Source organism: Carassius auratus, chromosome 16 (assembly GCF_003368295.1).
Source record: "Carassius auratus strain Wakin chromosome 16, ASM336829v1, whole genome shotgun sequence".
Classification (NCBI taxonomy): Eukaryota; Metazoa; Chordata; class Actinopteri; order Cypriniformes; family Cyprinidae; genus Carassius; species Carassius auratus.
This window is the reverse complement of record NC_039258.1, coordinates 17,261,284-17,283,412: the sequence shown is the minus strand read 5'-3', so window position 1 is coordinate 17,283,412 and position 22,129 is coordinate 17,261,284. Positions and strand designations below refer to the sequence as shown.

The 22,129-nt window shown below is 37.1% G+C and overlaps 2 protein-coding genes across 6 annotated transcripts; both read left to right on the top strand.

Annotated features, from left to right (window-relative positions):
• The first annotated feature begins 97 nt into the window (after positions 1–97).
• Positions 98–7,548, top strand: u2af2a (U2 small nuclear RNA auxiliary factor 2a). Of its 5 annotated transcripts, XM_026284476.1 has the most exons (12): positions 98–595; positions 1,218–1,371; positions 1,479–1,585; positions 2,145–2,296; positions 2,491–2,607; positions 2,714–2,882; positions 2,977–3,056; positions 5,498–5,620; positions 5,860–5,967; positions 6,063–6,314; positions 6,402–6,583; positions 6,931–7,548. In XM_026284476.1, the coding sequence occupies exons 1-11, from the start codon at positions 547–549 to the stop codon at positions 6,534–6,536; spliced, it is 1,446 nt and encodes a 481-aa protein (XP_026140261.1). In that variant the 5' UTR covers positions 98–546; the 3' UTR covers positions 6,537–6,583; positions 6,931–7,548. The 5 variants fall into 5 exon arrangements, with proteins under 5 accessions (XP_026140261.1, XP_026140266.1, XP_026140263.1 ...); XM_026284481.1 differs by having other exon boundaries at positions 2,714–2,852; positions 5,881–5,967; positions 6,402–7,548; XM_026284478.1 differs by having other exon boundaries at positions 2,714–2,852; positions 6,402–7,548.
• Positions 7,549–8,832: 1,284 nt separating this feature from the next.
• On the top strand, positions 8,833–20,844 carry cacng6b (calcium channel, voltage-dependent, gamma subunit 6b). The gene is made up of 5 exons (XM_026284482.1): positions 8,833–9,078; positions 12,551–13,321; positions 15,082–15,156; positions 17,967–18,104; positions 20,047–20,844. Exons 2-5 carry the CDS (start codon positions 12,964–12,966, stop codon positions 20,268–20,270), a joined length of 795 nt encoding a protein of 264 aa, XP_026140267.1. The 5' UTR covers positions 8,833–9,078; positions 12,551–12,963; the 3' UTR covers positions 20,271–20,844.
• Positions 20,845–22,129: the final 1,285 nt, after the last annotated feature.

Below are 22,129 nucleotides of genomic sequence, written 5' to 3'. Positions count from 1 at the left end.
TCTTGAAATCAGCAGATGTAATAAATACCCTTTATAATTGAATATATTTTAATAGCTAAAAATTGTAAAGTTGACCCGGAAGTGTTTGGGAGTGGCCACTGATCTTAGTGGGCGGGGTCACTCTCACGGCCTTGGCGTTTCGCAGAGATTTTGTGGAAAATAGAGGCTGTGCTTTATTTATTTCGGTAGTTTTGAAGAATATATGAGCTCTTCCACTAGCAGAGCAGTCGTTTATCCCTCTACATCATCCGGTGCATGTGTGTTTACTCTCGGTGTCTTTGAAAGCACGCTTTCCTCATGCTAGTCTTTGTATGTAACGTTCCTGAGCGATTCTGGAAGACATCAGCTCGACTCCAGCTGCATTCATTAAACTGCGCTTTGCTTCCTCGGGGTTGCGTTTTTGGCTTACATAAACTGTAGTTTCTTAATTGCTTCACGCTTGTTGTGAACTTTATTCAAAAATTTGCGAGATAATAGCAACCTCTGAATTGCTAGCTGCTAGCTAGCCCGCTTCACTCTCAGTCGGCTTGTTGGAGCTGCTGGAAAATGTCCGATTTTGACGAGTTTGAGAGACAGCTGACAGAAAACAAGCAAGGTGAGGAATAACAGTGTAATTGTGATGAGAATGAGGGTATGGTCCAGTGTTAGGGCTGATGTGGTAGTGGTCATAAATGTCTTCTCCTGGTGGAGCTGGAGCTGGAGCTGGACATGCCTGCAGCCCGAAGGAGGGTCTGCATCACATTGCACAGATGCACACCAGACAAATGCACTGATGTTATGTCTTAAATGTATTGCAAATCTAATTTACACATTGTGTGTGTTTGTGGTTCTGCAAAGATAAACAGTTTAAAATAATGTTTATATATTGTATGCATGTATAAACATGTTCTGGGCTAAGTGTCAAAAGTTGCATGTGATGAATAAAATGCTTTCTATTTATGTTTACATTTGATCAATGTATTGTAATCAGGTCTAGGCTTATATAGATAAAGTGTCAGTTCAACCAAATGAAAATCCTGTCATCCTTAACTTACCCTAATATTCTTCCAAACCTGTATGACTGACATTCTTCTGCCGAACACAGTTTAACATATTTTGAAGAATGGTGTACAGTCTGTAAATATATATATTAAAAAAAGCTTTATTTGTGGCACTGGTGAGCATCAGTAAGCAGATGGCAATTTGAATAAACATGTTGAAATTTTTTATGCCTACAGCGGATAGAGACAAGGAGAACAAGCACCACCGGCGCAGTGGCTCGAGAAGTCGCAGCAGAGACCAGGACAGGAAAAGGAGGAGCCGAGACAGAGAAAGGAGAGGAGGCAGCCGAGATCGTCATGGAGACAGCAAGGACCGCAGACACAGACGCAGGTAAAATTGAAAAAACTCAAATCCTTAGGGACATTCACTGAAAGCTTTATGAAAGCCAGTATATTTTCAATGACTGTCACTGTTGATCTCTCTGTCTCCATTGACAGTCGCTCTCCGCACCGTGAGAAGAAAAAGATTAAAGTAAAAAAATATTGGGATGTTCCTCCTCCTGGATTTGAGCACATCACACCCATGCAGTACAAAGCCATGCAGGGTGAGAGTCTGTTTTTCTTTCATTCCTGTTTTGACTCCGTTTACAACTGCTCTTGAGCTGTGTCTCGTGATCCATCCTGATGCCCCCACAGCAATGAACAGCCACCTGCTCTCCTGTCAACAAATCTCTGGGCTAAAACAAGAGTATTATACGTTTCTTGTTGTGTGCTACCTCAGTCTGAAATAACTGTATTAGCCCATTTTTTTTAACAATGTATTAATAAAACAAAAAATAATTTTGTTCGACAAGAAGATGCATTAAATTAATCAAAAGTGACAGCGAGTAAATTTATAATGTTCTAAAAGATTTCTAGTACATATAAGTGGGTTTCTATTTCTTTTTTACTTTACTATTCATTAAAGAATCCTGAAAAAATGTATGATAGTTTCCAGAAAAATATTAAGCAGCAACTGTTTTTGATGAGAATAATAAGAAATGTTTTTGAGCACCAAACCTGCACATTAGAACGATTTCTAAAGTATAATGTGACACAGAAGACTGGAGTAATGGTGCTGAAAAGTCATGTCTAACATACTTATGAACCTCTCTTTGACTTCAGCTGCTGGTCAGATCCCGGCCACTGCTCTGCTACCCACAATGACCCCCGAGGGTCTGGCTGTGACCCCAACACCTGTTCCTGTTGTGGGCAGTCAGATGACTCGACAGGCCCGGCGGCTTTATGTCGGCAACATCCCATTTGGCATCACAGAGGTAAGATTAATTTTTTGTTGACATTCTGTAGTATTTTGGTGTAGTAGAAGGAGTGATTATCTTTTCTTCAACGTTATCATGAATCCAGTATAATTTGGGCTGTCATCCATAAACTGATCCATTTTGTTCGATGCTTTGCTTTTTTTCTTATCCAAGTTTGATTGATAGCATTGCTTTCTGAATTTATTTTATAGGAGTCTATGATGGACTTCTTCAATGCTCAGATGCGTTTGGGTGGCCTGTGTCAGGCCCCAGGTAACCCAGTCCTTGCTGTTCAGATCAACCAGGACAAGAATTTTGCCTTTTTGGAGGTCAGTCTTCATTTGGAGTGGTAGAGCAAGTTTTGTAGATCCTCTCATCAAAGCTACAGTAAATTCTTGGAGCCTAATAATGTTATTTTTATGTTGGGCAATACAGTTTCGTTCGGTGGATGAAACGACACAGGCCATGGCATTTGATGGCATAATTTTCCAGGGACAAAGTTTAAAGATTCGTCGACCACACGACTACCAGCCTCTGCCAGGCATGAGTGAGAATCCCAGTGTCTATGTCCCAGGCACGTCTCTCTTTTGCTCCCCCAATTCTTGTACGCGCAATGTTTTGTTCTTTTCATTCAAAGTTTAGTAGTTATTTATTTAGTGTCAATCATTGTTGGTCACACTCTGGTTCTTTCTCTGTAGGCGTCGTCTCCACGGTCGTGCCTGATTCGGCCCATAAACTCTTCATTGGCGGTCTGCCAAATTACCTCAACGATGACCAGGTTTGTGTTAAAATGCCATTGTGTTCCGTTCACTGAAGGTTAGCCAGAGCTTTCAGAATCAGATCTGCCAATCTTTTTACATTTTATGCTTTACACAATTTAATACAAAACCATTTCATGCTACCCAGCACAGCTGTTTCTATGATTTTAAGCTCCCTTTTGTCAATAGGATAAATGCATATGCAGTGATGCTTGAAAGTTTATTTTTGTATACACACACACACACACACACACACACACACACACACACACACACACACACACACACATATATATATATATATAAGACCCAAAAATCAACAGATTCTGAAATAAGACAAATGAGCCAAAATATATATAATTTATTTATTTATTGAGAAAATTATCTAGTGTTACACATCCGTGAGTGGCAAAAGTATCTGAATCTTTGCTTTCAATAGCTGGTGTTACTCAGTTTTGCAGCAATAACTGCAGCTAAACATTTCTTGTAATTGCTGATCAGTCCTTTACAAGCAGCTTGAAAGAATTCTAGCCCATTCCTCAGTACAGAACAATTTCAATTCTGTAATGTCCTGTGAACTGCTTGCTTCAGAGACTTCCACAACATTTTAAAATGGATTAAGGCCTGGACGTTGACTCAGCATTTCCAAAACATTAACTTTGTTCTTCTTTATCCATTCTTTGGTAGAATGATTTTTGTGCTTGGGGTCATTGTATTGCTGCATGGCCCACTTTTTCTCGAGACGCAGTTGTCAGACAGATGTCTTGACATTTTCCTTTAAAATTTGCTGGTATAATTCAGAATTCATTGTTCTTTCAATGATGGCATGCCGTCCTGGTCCAGATGCAGCCAAACAGGCCCAAACCATGATACTACCACTACCATGTTTTTCAGATGGGCTTCGTTTCTTTTGCTGGAATGCAGTGTTTTTTCTTTCACCAAACAGAGTTTCTCATTTAAACCCAAAATTTATATTCATCTCATCCATCCAAAAAATGTTTCTCGAAGTCCTCTGGCTTGTCCACATGATCTTTAGCAAACTACAGAAGGGCAGCAGTGTTCTTTTTAGTGAGCAATGGCTTTTTCCTTGCAACTCTGCCATGCACACCATGTTTGTTCAGTGTTCTCCTGATGGTGGACTCATGAACACTAACATCAACCAATGTGAGACAAGCCTTTGGGCACTTCCCACTAGGTACAACATTCTGATTGTTCTGCATTTTGTTTTTAAGCCCATAAATAATAATTTACTCATTCTAATACATTTATATTGCAATGTACTCATATATAACACAAATCGTCTTAACATTGATGGTATGTTATCATTGCACAAATGAATGCACTCTCTACTTTTTACAAATAAAATAAAGAGTTATACACTAATGCGCTGTCTTCTCTATCTTATGCACACACACACACACGCTCAGTCACTCACACAGATCACGCTTTGCATGCATTCAGACATTCAGAAACAAACTTTTTAGCTCTGCCCCGCATATTTTTATAAACTATAAATAGCTTAATCACTCAAGAGCTACATTATCTTTGTCAACAAGGAGATGGTAACATCATTGTTTCTAAAGGAATTAAAGCCACAGCTTCACTGTTAATAGAGAAATGCGACAAACTGAGGTAATTCATATTTGCACAGCCTCTCTCCTTTCTTTCTCTATCAGCTGTATTGATATTCATATTGTCAAATCTCTGTGACCATGCATCGTCGTATAAATATTTTGAACACCGCACTAGTAACAGTAGTCTTGATTTTCCTTCACAATCTGTCTGACTGTGGATTTGTGGAGTCCAAGCTCTTGAGAGATGGTTTTCTAGCCCGATGAGCAACAATACCTCTTTTTCTGAGGTCCTCAGGGACCTCCTTTTTCCCTGGCTGCCATAATTCACTTCCACAAACATGTTATATTGGATAATTGTCAAAAGAATAAATAAATAACCAAGTATATATTTTGGGTTCTTTTTGACAAATGTTTTTGTGTGAAAATCTGATGATCTTTTGGTTTTTTTTTATGCAGAAACATAGTTCACAAAGTTTCAAGCACCACTGTAAATATTTAATTTATGATTCAAAAGCAATAAGTCATTTGTTCCCAAATGTTCACCAATGTATATTTATTTGGCCAAAATACAGTAAAAACAGTAATATTGTGAAAAATTATTACAGTTTAAAAGAACTGTATTCTGTCATTTTAAAATGCAGTTTATTCCTGTGACTGCAAGGCTCAATTTTCAGCAGCCTTTTGTGTCTTGAACATTACATGGTCTTTCAGAAATTGGCCTACAGAACTGATAAATAGTTTGATAAATAGATCATTCAAAATATTTCGTTTGAAATGTTTTTCTAGTCTTTTCTGTGACTTTGGATCAATTTAATGCATGACTTCTTGAACTTCTTGTGTGGTTATATATTAGTAAAATTTAACAGTGATTTTTCTCTGTTCTACAGGTCAAGGAGTTACTGACATCATTTGGCCCACTGAAGGCCTTTAATTTAGTGAAAGACAGCGCAACAGGCCTCTCTAAGGGCTATGCCTTCTGTGAATACGTTGACGTCAATATCAGTGACCAGGTGATGACAACGCATAGCTTTACACCTTCATAATCAGCCAGGAAATGCTCAGCAAATAACACACTTTTATCTTCTGCATATACTGTTGGCTTTGTTGTTTTATATATATTGCATGTACTGTTTAATATTGGCTTTATCCGTAAATCTATGTGAAAAAAATATTTAGCTATAATTTATCATGGGATGAGCTGGAGGCAATGTCAGAGCTGTTGGTTGACGCCAATGCTGACCTCTCCAAGGCACACTGTTTACTATCACAGGCCATCGCGGGGCTAAACGGGATGCAGCTGGGTGACAAGAAACTCCTGGTCCAGAGAGCAAGCGTCGGCTCAAAGAACACCACACTGGTGAGGGAAAAGTGTGAATCGTGTGTAGTTTATTCATGTGATGTAGACCATATCTTCTGTTTCTCACCCTCTTTCCCTCTTTCTTCCCTCTGAAGACTGGTATAAACCAGACACCAGTCACCCTTCAAGTTCCAGGTCTCATGAACAGCTCGGTGACTCAGATGGGTGGCATTCCCACAGAAGTATTGTGTCTGATGAACATGGTGGCTCCAGAGGAGCTGCTGGATGATGAAGAGTATGAGGAGATCGTGGAAGACGTCAAAGACGAGTGCTCCAAATACGGCCAGGTCAAGAGCATCGAGATCCCACGTCCCGTTGATGGCGTGGAAGTTCCTGGCACTGGAAAGGTTTGAAAACGGCTTGTACATGGTCACATTTCATCGTGACCATTTGAAAGAGTTATTTATGGTCTTTTTTTGTTTTCTTTGTCTTAGATCTTTGTGGAGTTCATGTCAGTGTTTGACTCCCAGAAGGCAATGCAAGGCTTAACAGGAAGGAAATTCGCCAACAGAGTGGTGGTGACTAAATACTGCGACCCTGACGCCTACCACCGCCGCGAGTTCTGGTAGAGACAGGACAGAATCCGGAGCGAGAGAGACTCGGAGAGATGCAGATGGTGTGATATGAATCTCTCGGAAGCCCCTTATTTTGTAGATTTATGAGGTCTGAGACAGTGTGAGCTTTTTAAAATCTGGCAGACTAAAAGCATGACTTGTGATTGGTCAGAATGTAGCGAACCAATCATTTGTCATGTTTTTTTGTTGTTGTTTTTTTATGACGATGACAACAACATTGAAATATGTGCAAAGCTTTAAGATGGGAAAATGGACCGTACCATGTCATTATCTACAGAAAAGGATCCAGTTAGACATGCCACTAAACTTCCAGCTTAATTTTGGCCCATAGTCAATTTACCATGTCACTTTGTCTCGATGTTAAATTCCTGCTCTATCATCTGTACAGCTCACACACTGGTCAGATAGGAGTGAGAGGAGGATGTAAAGGAGCAAGTGAGGAAAGAGAAATGATGACAACTACAAAAATGAATGTTACACTCAAACAAGAAGGTGAGAGGGGGTATTTCAGGAGAGAAGTCTTTGTTATTTGAATATGGTTTTATATTTAGGCTGTGAATAAGGTTTCATGTGTAAAAGTGTTGAAGATAAAAAGACAGAGGAGTTTCCACGTCGTCTTTTGACACCATACATGTATGAGGTAAAGCTGCTACAGGCTTTTGTCTTGTAGAGGGTGATAATTAACAATTACATCTATACTGTCCTCTACTTTCCCCCGCCGCCTCTGTCTTTTTCCTGCTATCGCTCCCTCCTTTTATAATAGTTGTAATGTTTTTCATAAACCCTATTTTCCTGGCCCGATCTAACCAAATTTATACACAATGGAAAAAAAAAGATACTTGTCTCTTTTCTGTTTTTTTTTTCTTCTTCTTCTTTTTTTTTATGCATTCTGTATCTAACTGTCCACTGCTGTTTTTTTTAAAAACTGAGTTGATTTAATACGATGCGTTTATGTATGAAGACCAGAGAAAGTTCTGGTGAAATAAACTCAATGCGTTTGAATTGACTTGCTACACACTGCATCTGTGTTCTGCCAGCAGATAGTGCTAACAGGCACCGCTCACTTCAAGTAGTGCAGTTTCAATACAGTACCTGAGTGTTATGAGCAATGGGTCTGTCAGCGGTCAGTCTGTATTTAGACTGGGGGGAGGGGGGGAGGCTGGTGTATGTTTGTTTTTTGTTTGTTTTGGTGAAAGAAACAGGACAAACATAGAAATATGTTGATTGCCTATATTCATGTGTTTATATGAGTTTGATGGAAATTATGAAATGCAGAGAAATAGAGATTGAGTTTAATGTGCTTCACAAAACCAGTAGATTAAACCGAATAAAGTCCTCTGCAAAGACTAGAAAAAGAGTCGTTTATCGGGTGGTTGATTTTAATAGATTATAATAAAATTGTGCCGGGAAAATTTGTTGACAAGCAGAGCTCAGCAGTTTTTTATTATTATTATTATTATTATTTTTATTTATTTTTTTTACTTCTGGTCAATCGGATCAGTAATTCAGATTTGTATGTGCCCTGCCAAAGAATCATGAGTTGTAATCTTTTGCACTATATTAGATGCAAGTTTTCCTGATACAACAATTTTATTTAATTTCTCCCCACGTTTTCACCTGGAAATTAATCCGCTACAATGTGAGCCAATAAATTAAACACTTTTGCTTGAAAGGAAAGGCATATTGTGCAGAACATACTGACTAGTTCTCTGTTTTCAACACCTCATCAGTGTTAGCGAGCTTGGTAACATTATCATCGTGATGAATCAGCAGCTTGTTGTTCATGTTGCCAAGTCTTTGAAAGACGTTCATGTATTTAGCTTGTAAATGAATCGTATGCTTTTATGTTTTTCTATGTTAAAGTACAATTAAATAGTTCTAATAACTTTGGGGAGACAGAAATTGTGGTCATATAGACAACAAATGTTTTCTATTGGTTTATGGAAAGACTGTGAATGAACATCTACTAATGGATGGAGGCATGTGTTCTGTTGGTTAATTAGTGAGAATCTTTCAGGCTTCATTATTATCCACTCACCGATAATACCCCGTGTTATGTTTTACAGCCAGTTCTCTTTTCTTTTTTTTTTCTCTCACACCCCTCTTTGATTCAATGCCATCTATACATTTCTAAGTGGCTCTATCAGCTGCTTTCTCTCACCTTATAAACAGTCCTCTCTCTCTCTTCTCTCTTTGCAACTGTAACTCCCATGCTCTTAATGTCATTAACAGGTGCTTGTCCAAAATAGAAGCTTTGCCCACACACACACACACACACACACACACACACACACACACACACAAACATCCATGGATCAGCTGACATGCACATGATATACTTTCCCACAGACATGCAAAACTCACACTGACACACACTCATACACTACATAGTCTCTACAACTTGATTTCATTAGCCCAAGTCCCAGTTTTCTCCACCCTCCTTTTTTCTGTCCCTCTCTCGCTCTACGTCCCTCCTTCTCCTCTCTCAGCTGAGTTTTATCTATCTAGTCATCAGATCTTCACTCACACAGAACAGGTCAGGATTTGATTGCTCTTACTGTTACTAAAGCTTGATGGCACTTGCTGCACACTTTCGTAGTTTAATAAATATCTGTGACACAAGCCTTAAATTTCATTTAACATTTTTATGTTGTGCAGCTTATTAAAATATGGGTGCATGGATTAATTTATAGAAGTTTAAACTTATTATCTGCTGACTGCTATGGTTATAATTGATTTTGTGTATTAACCCGAAAAAAAAAAAAAAGCATTCATATTTCAGTTTTTTATTGCTGAAGATACCTGTTAAATGTGACTTGATGTGTCAAGTGTTTGCTTTTTCTTGCTATTTGGTACTCTAGGCAAACATCTAGGCAATTATTTGGATGTAATTTATTTTGTTGGGAAATGTTTACACAGTGTTTCTGGATACTATATAGTAGAGCTAATGTGCAAGTGTGGGGCTGAAGCCCAGTTGCTTTAAAATGATAATTGGTTTCTTCCATCCCGACTGCCAAAACGGTCTCTTTAATGAGATGTGAGCCCCTTTGCTATGTGTGCAGGCAGATGTTTTACTTTTGAGGCAACAACTTGCAAATTCTAGTAGATATTATAGAAGCATAATGGTTTTGAAGAAAGTTTTGACCGAGGTGTGGTAATATAAAGAGCTGTGATGGAGATGATCTCAGAGGGTTAATTATAGCCTGTGTGTTACATTTCCAGGTCGTGTTTAGTGTTTTGATAGTGTGTTATATGACTGTAACTTACACAACATAATATGGCCCCAGAAACCTTTACTGAATATCTAGTTTTATATCTGCAGAACAGTGTGAAGTCACACAGTATCTGTATTTTTACTTGTGTATTGACTTGATTCTTGAGTAGAATATATGAAATTAAGATGATTTTTCACACAATATTTTAATTTTAAGCATAAAGCCTGCCGTATTTTATTTCATGGTTTTTTTTTTTTTTTATTTTATTTTTTTTGTTTTTTTTTTTTATGCAGAAGCTTTTATCCAAAGCGACTTACATTGCATTCAGGCTAACAATTTTGAGAAGGGTCTGGCTGCAGACTTGCACTTGCACTCACTTGTGCTTCCGCTAGCGACGTCACTTGCAGTCCTTATTTTTTTGTTCTATTAATTGATTACTTTTTGTTTGAATCTAACTTTACAGTTTTACAACAGTAGTCAGGTGGTGAAGACCAGAAAAAACAAACAAAATAACAATGTCACTTGCAATCGCCACTTACACTCTTTGCTACCTCTGACGTCGACACAAATCGTGTATGTTGCCAATGGAGACAAGACGCTGTGGTGGTGATTAAATGACTAAAACTAAATTAGTAGGCTTACTACTATAAAATATCACTTTTAAATAATAATTTTCTATTTCTGTTATATTTGTAAATGTTTCCAGATTTTGTGCTTAAAAATAATTTCTTATTATTATCGGTGCAAAAAAATATTTTTCATCTTCAATGAATAGAACGTTTCAAATATCATTTATCTGACATACATTGTGAGAAAAAAATCTTAAGTGTCACTTTTGAGCAATTGAATGCATCTTTGCTGAGTAAAAACCTGCTGACCTCAAACTTCTGAATGGTAGTGTATACTTAAACTAATTGCCAATGGGGCAAACATAAAATCTAATTACATTTTATTTAATATTAAAATGTATTTAATAACTTATTTGTTTGTACTATATTTTACTAAACATATTTCAAAACCTTATGCGTGGCATGTTTGTGAGTGTATCATGCTATTATTTGTGACCCTGGACTACAAAACCAGTCACAAGGGTCAATTTTTCGAAATTGAGATTGATACTTCACATGAATGGTGAATAAATGAGCGTTCGATTGATGTATGGTTTATTAGGATCGGGCAATATTTGGCAGAGATGCAACAATTTGAAAATCTGGAATCTGAGGGAGCAAATACTGGGAAAATCGCCTTTAAAGTTGTCCAAATGAAGTTCTTACCAATGCAATTACTAATCAAAAATTAAATTTGAATATATTTACAGTAGGAAATTTACAAAATATCTTCATGGAACATGATCGTAATATCCTAATGATGTTTGGCATAAAAGAAAAAATTAGAATTTTGACCCATACAATGTATTTTTGGCTATTGCTACAAATATACCCCAGCGACTTAAGACAGTTTTGTGGTCCAGGGTCATATTTTGGCTATGGGCCACATGCTTGTTTCTAGCCTTGTGTTTTTATTGCTCCTGTGTAGGTGACTGGCCTCAATGAGCCTTGTCTTTAGACCCCCTGTCACACATGAACTAACACCTACTGCTCCACCTGGCTCTTCTTTTCACCTCCATTCTCAACAACCTTGTGTTTCATCCCTCAGTCTGTTCAGTCCTGCCCTCGCATCTTTTTTTAGAGTAGCAGAACGCAGCACACCTTGAAACTCTCTGTCCATAGATCTAATAGTTCTCTGTACATGTAATGCTCGGGTATTTATGAGGCCTTAAAATGGCACAGATCAAACAGGCTGGGCTAAAGTGGGCCGAGTTATGTGGGTATGTGTTGATATCTTGGAGTCGCATCTGGCATAGCTAATTCTTAGACAATGTGACCTAATCTTTAACCTTTTCTGTAGGCTTACTGCCTGATTGTTTACTCAAAAGAGGACAAATGTATAAAATGGTTTTCAAAGAATTAAAGGGGTAACTCACCAAAAAATTAAAAATATGTAATTATTTACTCCTCAAGCTTTTTCAAACTTGTACAAACTCTTTCTACTTCTAAAAGATATTTTGATGAATGTCTGTAACATGGACCAAACAGTTGCTGGTCCCCATTCATTTTCATAGCATTTTTTCCATATTGTGGAAGTCAGTGGGGACCATCAGCTGTTTGGTCAACTGAATGTAAATCTCTGATAAAAGAAACTCCTACAGGTTTGGGACAACTTTTGAGTAAATTATGACAACTTTTCATATTTGGGCCTCAAAGGCTGTTTTCTGTACCACTAATAACTACATTAGTTATGACTTAACTAAGAAATAAAATATAAATTTTTTAAACTGTCTTGTTTTATAGTAAAAATATCAGTGGTATTAAATTTTTTTTATAAGATATATATATATATATATATACTCTAAAACAACTTCTAAATTTAATTGTAATTTAATTAGACCTTTTAAAAACTAGATCAATTCTAATTTTACTTTTAAATTAAAAGCTACATTTTTCAGGCTTGTGTCATGAATGAACATAAAATTACAAAAAACAAAAAAATATTTGAGTTAACATTGTTTTTGTTAATTCATGATAACTAATGGATAATTAAAATTGTTAATTAAAAGTAGCTTGAACAGTTTTTCTGTATCCCATTGGCAAATTATAATTAGCTTTTTTTAAAGTAGTTATATTGAGTGACTAAAGGAAAAGATCAATTGTAGTTTACTGATAATTTTATCCTTAAGTCTTCGTTACTTTTTATGTACCATGTCTTTTGAAATCCTTTTTTTTTTTTGCGCAGGTTCATCAAAAAGAGGAATGTGTCATCTTTTCACGGCTCTATAAGGCCTCAATCCAGTGTCTCTCATCAAGTCCTTCTTTTCATCTAGCCATTATTCCTGTCTAGTTTCTTATCAAACATTCTGTCTATTGAAGACGTCAGTTAATTCCCACTCTGCGCTCTTCAGAAATGACCCCCTGTCACATGAATTTCTTGCACGCTGGATTCCTTTTAAATCACAGAACATTGTAATTCACTATCATTTCCTCTTCTTTTTTGTGCTTTCTATTAATACACCTCTCTGCGTTCTCATTATCCATCCGTCCGCCTAACTCCAGACGAATCTCTCTTGTCTCCTGATTTTTGCTTTAGTTATTTGTTTGTCTCCTTTCTTGACTTTGCCTCTGGGAGTTTCTCCAAGCATTGTTGCTGCCATGTGGTCCAACTTATTTTTGCAGCAGGATGGCGACGGGAGAGTGGGTACGGCGGCTTTGGGTGGAGTTGGCAGTAAGAGCGGGCGTTCAGGTAAACGGTCAAGGCCCCCTCGAATGAGTGACAGCCAAGAGGGCAAGATCAAGCTGGCATTTTTCCTCACTCTCGTTGGTGTGACTCTGACGGTGCTTGGCATGGGCACAGAGTTCTGGGTGGAGCTATCCCAGCCAAAACACTTAAGGAACAACCAGACATGTGAGATGGCACATTACGGCCTTTGGAAATCATGCGTTCGCACGCTATGGGTGTCAGATATTGACCCAGAGAGAGAGAGCTGTGGACCTGCAGAACTGCATGGAGGTGAGAGTACACACTCACACACCCACTGTCTATACTCAGAATACTTCCCTCACTGTGTCTGCAGTATTTACTATGCAGATTTTCTGTACTCCCACAATGCAGTGTGCTCGATTTGTACATATGATACATACTACACACCCTACCAAACCAGTGTGACAGTTTTTGGTTCCTGGGGACATTGGAGGCTGAAATTATGAGATCAAAATACACAAGATTAAGGAACAATAAAGACATTTTTAGATTTACTAAATTCCCACAAATGATTTCGTAAAAAGGCTTTAACCATTTTGTTTGTAATTTGTTTATCATGTATTGTTGGAAATGTGAGCACATTATATGGCATAGTATAGCCGGGCATACGTATATTTATGTATCTAGGTTAGCAGGAGGAGCAGATCATGCATACCGGTAATTATTTTGCACATACAGTCAAACTGTGATGTTATTAATGACCTGAGATTTTGATATGCAGCAATACCTGCTTAGTTTACTTAGTTTTCTGGTTTGTGATATTCATCTTACCTCTCATATAACGACACACATAAACAGAGAGCCAGGGAGTCTCGTTTGTAAGGCCCAGAGGACTGTGATGATGTCTCTTGTAACAGTGCCACTGGTCCGACTGCCAGCTCTGTTAAGGAACCGTTCCACTCTCTACTTGAACCTGTCATAACAGATCATTACATGATGCCTTTTTAGCTGAGACTGCAGAACAGCAGCTTTTGGGCCACATTTTTTTTTTCTGGCAAAGTGGGCAAGATTTACCCAATCCAGAGAAAATGCAACTAGTTTGGTTTCTGAATCGATCTATATATTGAATACTGTTAATGATAACAAAAAAATCTTAATTTGATGCTGGAACCCTGTCATTATATAGAGATGCCTTGATTTCATTCTAAGTTATGACATCCATGGTGCATTTTTAAGGGATCTGTTCAATATTACATTAGCAGCTCAATGCTAATCATATCTAGTGCAGCTCACAATAGCGACCTTATTTGACTGTGCGTGTATGTGTGAATACATGTATTTAAATTAGGCTGTAAAAGTAATTAATAGTACTGTTAATATATATGTATTATTTATTGGCTACATTAGTATTTTTTAATTAATGCCAATATATAACACATTTAAATTATATTCTATTTGTCAAATTATAAAACATGAAGTTATATATAACTTTTTATTATTTCTAAACCCAGAAATAATAGTGCGCATATAAAAAAGGATTTTTCATACTATATTGAAAAGCGACTTTTAAATTTAAGCCCTGGTTTGAAATTAGGAGCTGTTATTGCTTGTTTTGAAGTTAGGGGACAAAAAACAACACAGATTGTTTTTAATTAGGGGACATTTCTGGAATAAAGACGTGTGTGTGTGTGCGGTGGGTCACAGTTAAAGCAGAAAGGTCAGTCATATTGCGCATGGATAAACTGGAATATGACTGCTGCCTGGTTTCAAGTCTAAATATAGAGGACATGAGTGAAAAATCGGGAAATATAAGAAGACAACAGATAAGCTGCAGAGGACAAGAGAGAGTGAATGTGGATTTGAGTCTGTTCTCTCTTCCTTGTTCTGCCCTTCATCCTCTCTTTCCATCTGCCTTGCTCTCTCTTGTTCTTTCAGTGCCATATGTGAGAGGGCTGCTCTGTGTCCTCGACACATTAATACACAATAACCCTCACAGGGCTTACAGCAGAAAGCTCAAGCGCCTTTTTCTGTTTTCTTTTTCACTGTCTCACTGTTTTTTTCTCCCTCAGAATCAAACTGCACATTCTTTAAATTCTACACTTCTGGAGAGAATGCTATCATATTTAAGAAAACGACAGAAAAAAGTAAGTTCTTCCTGTATAATCTGCCTTCTTTTCACTCTGCTGTCTGTGTGCTCCCCCTCGTCTATTCATTTTCTCTCTTTCCACGCTGTTTCTCTCATTGAAAATCAGTCATGTGTTTCTGTCTCCTCCCCCTCTCCATCTCTCCACATCTCATACTGTGTACATGCACAAGAATGCATAATGAGCTCTCTTTCTTGTTTTCAAGTGCATTGGCATAATTATTGAATACCCCAACAAAATATATGCCCCATAGTATATGGACTCCACTTCTTAAAGCCTTGGCTGTACACTCTTAAAAATAAAGTTTCCAAAAGGTTTTTTTTTTTTTTTTTTTTGGCGCGATGCCATACATTATCCACTATTTTCCTTAGTGTGAAAAACATTTAAATAATCTAAAGATTATTTTTTCACTTTAAAGAACCTTTTGTGCACTGGAAGGGTTCCATGGATGTTAAAGGTTCTTCGTGGAACCATCAATGCCAATAAAAAAATTTTTTTTCTGTCTTCATTTACTCCCCGTGTTGTTACAAACTTTTATGACTTTTTCTCCTGTGGAACCCAAAGGAATCCTCTGAATCCACATTCCTAGCTTTGTGTAAGAAACAGACTGGAATTTAAGTTATTATTCACAAATCTCATCATTATGTCTGTATAAAACAGATCTAGATTGGTTCAGTTCTTGACTAAATATTTCACACTGGTATTCTTAACTGACTCAACAGATTCAATAGCTGCTTTTCCACTGTAGGGCCAGTGCGAGCCAGTAGCTACAGGTCCGAGGCTAATAGCCTCGGACCTGTAGCACCGGGCCCAAAATCACACAGTTTCTCCACCGTTGTGCCAGAAGCTCTGCTGCGCTGCACTAAAACCTGCACGTTACACTGTTTGGAACAATGCCACACAACCCCATCATTTCACCAACAAAACAGACATAAGCGCATCAGTTTTAAAATACTAAGTGATACACTGATCATAATGAATTAATTTGTCAGTATTAAAAAGTAGTCACACATAAATAAAGTGTTATTTACTGTCACACACGACAGAAAGAGGACTATTCAGTGATGTATGTTTGTGTTTATTTGTAGTCCCCGTATACATCACATATATAAATAATAATAATTTCTATATTTCCATCAAAAATACGATCTGAGCAGCAGAGGAGCTCCCGCACAATAACTATGATTATGAGGCTTGGGCTGCTATGATTATGAGCTAAATATGAACGTCAGATGACAGATAAAATATGTTACTAAATTAATTCATGAGTGTGATAACCTAGCCTATATGATTTATCTGTTTTCTTCAAGCGTTCGTATTTAACGTCTTTACTTTGGTACTAATGGTCTTTTGCATTGCTTACAAATATGTATGATCATAATCCACATTGGATCTCAAACAAAAGATATTTCAGAGACTTGCTGCTGTTGGAAAGTGAGTTTTGAGCTGAAATTATTTTAAAAGTCTTTAATTGTATTGTTATAAATAACCCACGGTGCCGATGCTCTCCAGACGCGGAGAACCTCACTGGCTATTGAAAAGATCTGACTCAGAAGAGCAATTAGTTGATGAATCAGGCATTGCTACTTCTCTTCAGCCGTGCCACAGACTGACAACAGACATCAATATTTATAGTGAAAAAAGGCTAAATTTTAAGCCTTTTGTTAACATGAATCTCATGTCTTAGAACAGTAATTCTCAAAGTGTGGTCCGCGGACCACTAGTGGTCCGCCATCGCCCCCTAGTGGTCCGCGAAACGATGACCTAAACTAGGCAAGTGTTTGGAGCCAGACATTGATGTGTGATAAGCAGCACCACCCGTCTCATTAATATTCACGTTAAGTTTTAGATGGAAATCTCAAAATCTAGAATCCACAGATCTATTAGTTTTGTAATGTACTAGTTTTTGTTTCATGTGTAAAATCCCAGTAATTTCAGTGATATTGGACATTAAGGGGAACATTCTTTTCAGCATTTTATTGTTACCATAGTTACAACCATAGACTTCCTATACCCACCACCTCAGTTTTAAACTAATGGCTCTTTGGAATGGCATTAAGTGGGACCTAGGCAGTTTTTTTTCCACATGTGCAGTTTGTTGTTCATATTAAGCTGCAACTCATTTCACATTTACTTTTTCAAATTAAATAAAAATGTATATAATAATTTCTGATCATATTATTGCATTTGTGTTTGAATAATTAGTTTTTTACTTGAAACAGTTGCATATTAAACTTAAATTTAGCTTATCCTTCCTATTTTGTTGGTTTTTGGGGGCGTGTTAGAGTGGGATTCTGTTAGGTGGTCCTCAGAAAAAAATTGGAAGATAAAGTGGTCCTTGTGCTGAAAAAGTTTGAGAAACACTGTCTTAGAATATAGCTCCCATTTTGTGATAACCAGTTGATCTAATAGTGTTCCTGTATATCCACTGGTAGTCCATAATGCTAGCCACATAAAAATAATTTACTGCTTAAAATCCAGATTGAACCTCATTGAACATCTTTGGGATAAACTGGAATGCTGAATGTGTGCCAGATCCCATTTGCCAAAACTGGTCCCTGACCTAACTAATGCTCTTCGGTCTGAATGGGAGCAAATCCCTTCAGCCATGTTCCAGCATCAAGTGGAATGCCTTCCCAGAAGAGTGCCGGCTGTTCTGGAGAGTCATTAATGCAAATGGTTTTATAATTAAATGCTCAACAAACACAGCAGGGTTTAGTTGCCCACATATGTTTGCCTATATTGTTTAACGATGAAGAATTATGTCTTAAAACAAATATGACTGGTTGCTTGCTTTGTTTCTCTCTTAGGTTTGCATATAGCAGGTGCAATGTTGGCTTTGTTGAGTTTGTTTCTGATGATCATGGGCTCTGTGTGCATCACCATGTCTCTCAGTAAGAGTGTGCCCTTCTTCCTCAAGCCTGCTACCATCTGCTTCGTCTTCTCAGGTACCTCTTAAACATCTCATAACTGCATTTGGTGACTTCAAAACACACCAGCACCATTCAGCTGCACCAAATCCTCTGAATGAAGTACTTATGGAGTAGTTGATGTAGTTATGAAGTAGTTATGAAGGAGGCTCAACCTTAACCTCAACATCAGGCATCTCAAGAAATAGAGATGACTGAATTTCAGTGTCAACCAGTCAAGTTTAATATGACTTTCAGATATATCATAAGAAAACATTGGAGAAAAACATCCCTAATATACTAAACGGCGAAGTCCTTTTTCATTATCTTACGGTGAGAGAGTGGTGAGAAAGCAGCAGTTAAGAAAGCTTTGATCATACCCATGTGGATAAGTTTGTACCGGCTTTGCAATTTCAGCACTCCAGTCATGTCACTTTTATTTATACAACACTTTATAAAATAGTTTGTTTTAAAGTCAACAATTTGCAAAATGGAAAAAAAAAGAAACGTGTCAGCATCGCTTCCAATAAGAATTACAACCTCATTTTTTTTCTATAAAGCAGTTATTCAGTGTGTTCATGCTTTCACTCATGTCTCGACTAAGTTTTTGAATCATTACTAACTTCATAAGTAACTCCCTCACTGAATCGCAAGTAACGGAAATGAACAAGAACTCGTTACCTTGACTTAATTAAAAATAGAGATTTGTTGGGATCAATCAATAATGGAATTCCAAGAAAACCTGTTACAATGTGTACAATGTAACAATGTTACTCCAAAAAAACAACAGTTTGCATCAATCTTTCTGAGTTACAACTAGTGGTGCTCCGATCACGATCGGCCGATCGTTAATGCGCATCTCGTCAGTAAAGCCGGTTCTCTAATCAGCGGTTAATTCCATCAGGTGAGTGATTTCACATAGAGCAGCTGTTACTACACAGAGCCGTTGTTAACTGAGAAGATGCGCCAAAAAACGCTGAAAATGAAGTGGATTTGCGCATCTTCTCTATTAACAACGGCTCTGTGTAGTAACAGCTGCTCTATGTGAAATCACTCACCTGATGGACCCCTAGTTACAACAACATCTAATGAAATTGTGTAAATGACAAATTGAGCAACTTAATTTGTTGCATATTTTTTTCTTAAAAAAAAAAAAAAAAAACAGAGCTCATGAAAAAACTTTACAACTTAAAGCTGCAGTAGGTAACTTTTGTAAAAATGTATGTTTTACATATTTGTTAAACCTGTCATTATGTCCTGACAGTAGAATATGAGACAGATAATCTGTGAAAAAAAAATCAAGCTCCTCTGGCTCCTCCCAGTGGTCCTATTGCCATTTGCACGAAAACCACTCCCGGTAAGAAAACAACCAATCAGAGCTGCGGTCCGTAACTTTTTTTTATGTGTTCAAAATTTACAAAATGTATATAATAAGGGAGTACACCATGAATCCATTTTCCAAACCGTGTTTTTAGCCTGTCCTGAATCACTAGGGTGCACCTATAATAAGTGTTTATATTCGGACTATTTTAGATTGCTTCGGGGGTACTGTGGCGGTGTAACCCAGTACCTTTATGATTCTTCATAGACATAAACGGAGAGAAGTAGTTCCGGCTACGATGTTCTTCCGCAAGACGCAAGCAGTTCTGTTTATTAACCGCTAGAGCGTCAAAAGTTACCGACTGCAGCTTTAAAAGATTTAATTAAATCACTAAATTAGTATTTGTTAAATTGAAACCATACAAGTTTTATAGTAACTATCAAATTGGACCTAATTTACATTAAATGTATCTAGATAATTTAAACCGTTAGCATATAGTGACCGCAGTTACAAAGTAGCCAAAGTAGGAAGCTACTGTGAAGCACTTCAGAAGCAACTACCAACTACAAATGTAATTCTGCTCCTGAGTGTTTCACATTGAATTTAAATAGTTGAACCATTCCTTTAAATAAAATGACCTTTCATCTCCACTTTCCTCAGGTATCCTGGTCCTCCTGTCCATCATAGTTTTCCACCAGTCTGTGCTGGCGTTATTGGCAAGCGATCACAGTATCCCTCTCCATCACGAGTTGTCCTGGTCAGTGGCGTGTCTTGGCTCGGCTGGGGCCATTCTCATTTTTGGAGGGCTTATGTTCCTGTTGCTTTCCCTCCCCTACAACCCCCTGGAGAAATGTTTTCGTCAGCAGAGCAGTAGTGATGCCTAGCTGTCAGAGGGCTGCCAGCGAGTTAAGTAGCACAAAATCTTTTATACTCTTATGCTGCTTGTGGAGATTAACTAATGTTATAAAGGACTCTCAAAAGCTAATGTTTTGCAATAACTAGAATTAGTTTGCTCGTTGATAAGATTATATAACTTAATGCTCATACACGACTATGAAATTTGAACTGATATTTCTATGATGGTTATGTACATAAAATCAGTGACCAACAGATCTGTTTACTGTCTTGAAAGGCTTCATTTACACAGCATGCTGTTATTATGCATTGTCCCTTTATCTGCATTTGTAAAAGAAACTTTATTTGATTACTACTAGGTATATAATATTGACTTGTCAGGTATTTGTGAGTTGAAAGTGTTCATTTATTTTTTTTTTTTTTATGCCATCCTATCAATGCTAAAGCCTGGTTCCCACCATGAAAGATAACTATATTAGTGTCAGATAACATTCTGGTTATTATAAGAGCACACTGCTGTTTCAAATGCTTGAGCTCTTTAAAGTTGAGTGGATTCTGTTTTGGCTGTCAGTGCTTTTATCATTCATCAACTAGAAAAAAAAACAGTTCTGAAAATAATTCCCATATTTTCGTTTCTCTGTGACATTTTCAGTATAGCTGTGGTTCTCTATTCTTATAAAATTAGAATGATTATTCAAACTTTATATTTATAGTTACCATTATAGTTATAGTCATTGGTGCAAACAGTCCTTTAGAATAAAACTGCAAACCATCTTTACAAGTTTATGCTTTTGAGAGATGGCTTGTGTACCATCATAGCCATTCTGTTTAATAAGAAAACTTGGCAGGTGAGTTTCATTGACTTGAATGATGTTTATAGTGAAACCATAGTTTGACCAGCTTAAATAGTCTTTCTAATTAAGATAGCTGTGAAACCAAATGGGAAAAATCAGCAAACTAGCATCACAATGTATGCTGGTGACTAGCTACAGTGATCCCAAAATCCATTCTTTTGGTCTCCAAATTTTGTTTTTTGGATCACTTTATACTGATCTTTTCCCGATGGATTTCAGTGAACAAAGTCATCAGCAGACTAGATATAGATTTCAATGCATAGATTTAATGGGATGGTTTATTATTTACAGTTGAATACAAAAGTTTACATAAACTTTGCAGAATCTACAAAATGTAAATTCTTTTAAAATAAGAGGGATCATGCAAAATGCATGTTCGTTTATTTAGTACTGACCTGAATAAGATATTTCACATAAAAGATGTTTACATAGAGTTCACAAAAGAAAAAGAAAAAAATTATTTAAGTATTATAATACTGTTATTGTCTGAATGATCCACAGCTGTGTTTTTTTTGTTTAGTGATAGTTTGTCCTGAACAGTTAAACTGCCTGCTGTTCTTCAGAAAAATCCTTCAGGTCCCACAAATTGTTTGATTTTCCAGCATTTTTGTGTATTTGAACCATTTCTAACAATGGATCTATGGTTTTGAGGACAACCGAGTGATTTAATATGCAACTATTACAGAAGTTTCAAACACTCACCATTGCCTCAGAAGGGAACACAATGCATTACAAGCACGGGGCTGAAAACTTTTGAACAGAATGAAGATGTGTACATTTTTCTTATTTTGCCTAAATATCATATCTTTTCATTTAGTGCTGCCCTTCAGAAGCTACAGAATATACATGTTTCCCGGAGGAGAAAATAACTAAAATTTACCCTAATCTTGCATCCCTGGCTTTTAATGCATAGTTTTTTCCTTCTGAATGGGGTCATTTTTTAGAAATTCGACTTTTTTTCTGTGGACTATATCTAAACATCTTTTCTGTGAAATATCTTATTTAGGTCAGTACTAAATAACATTCATTTTGTA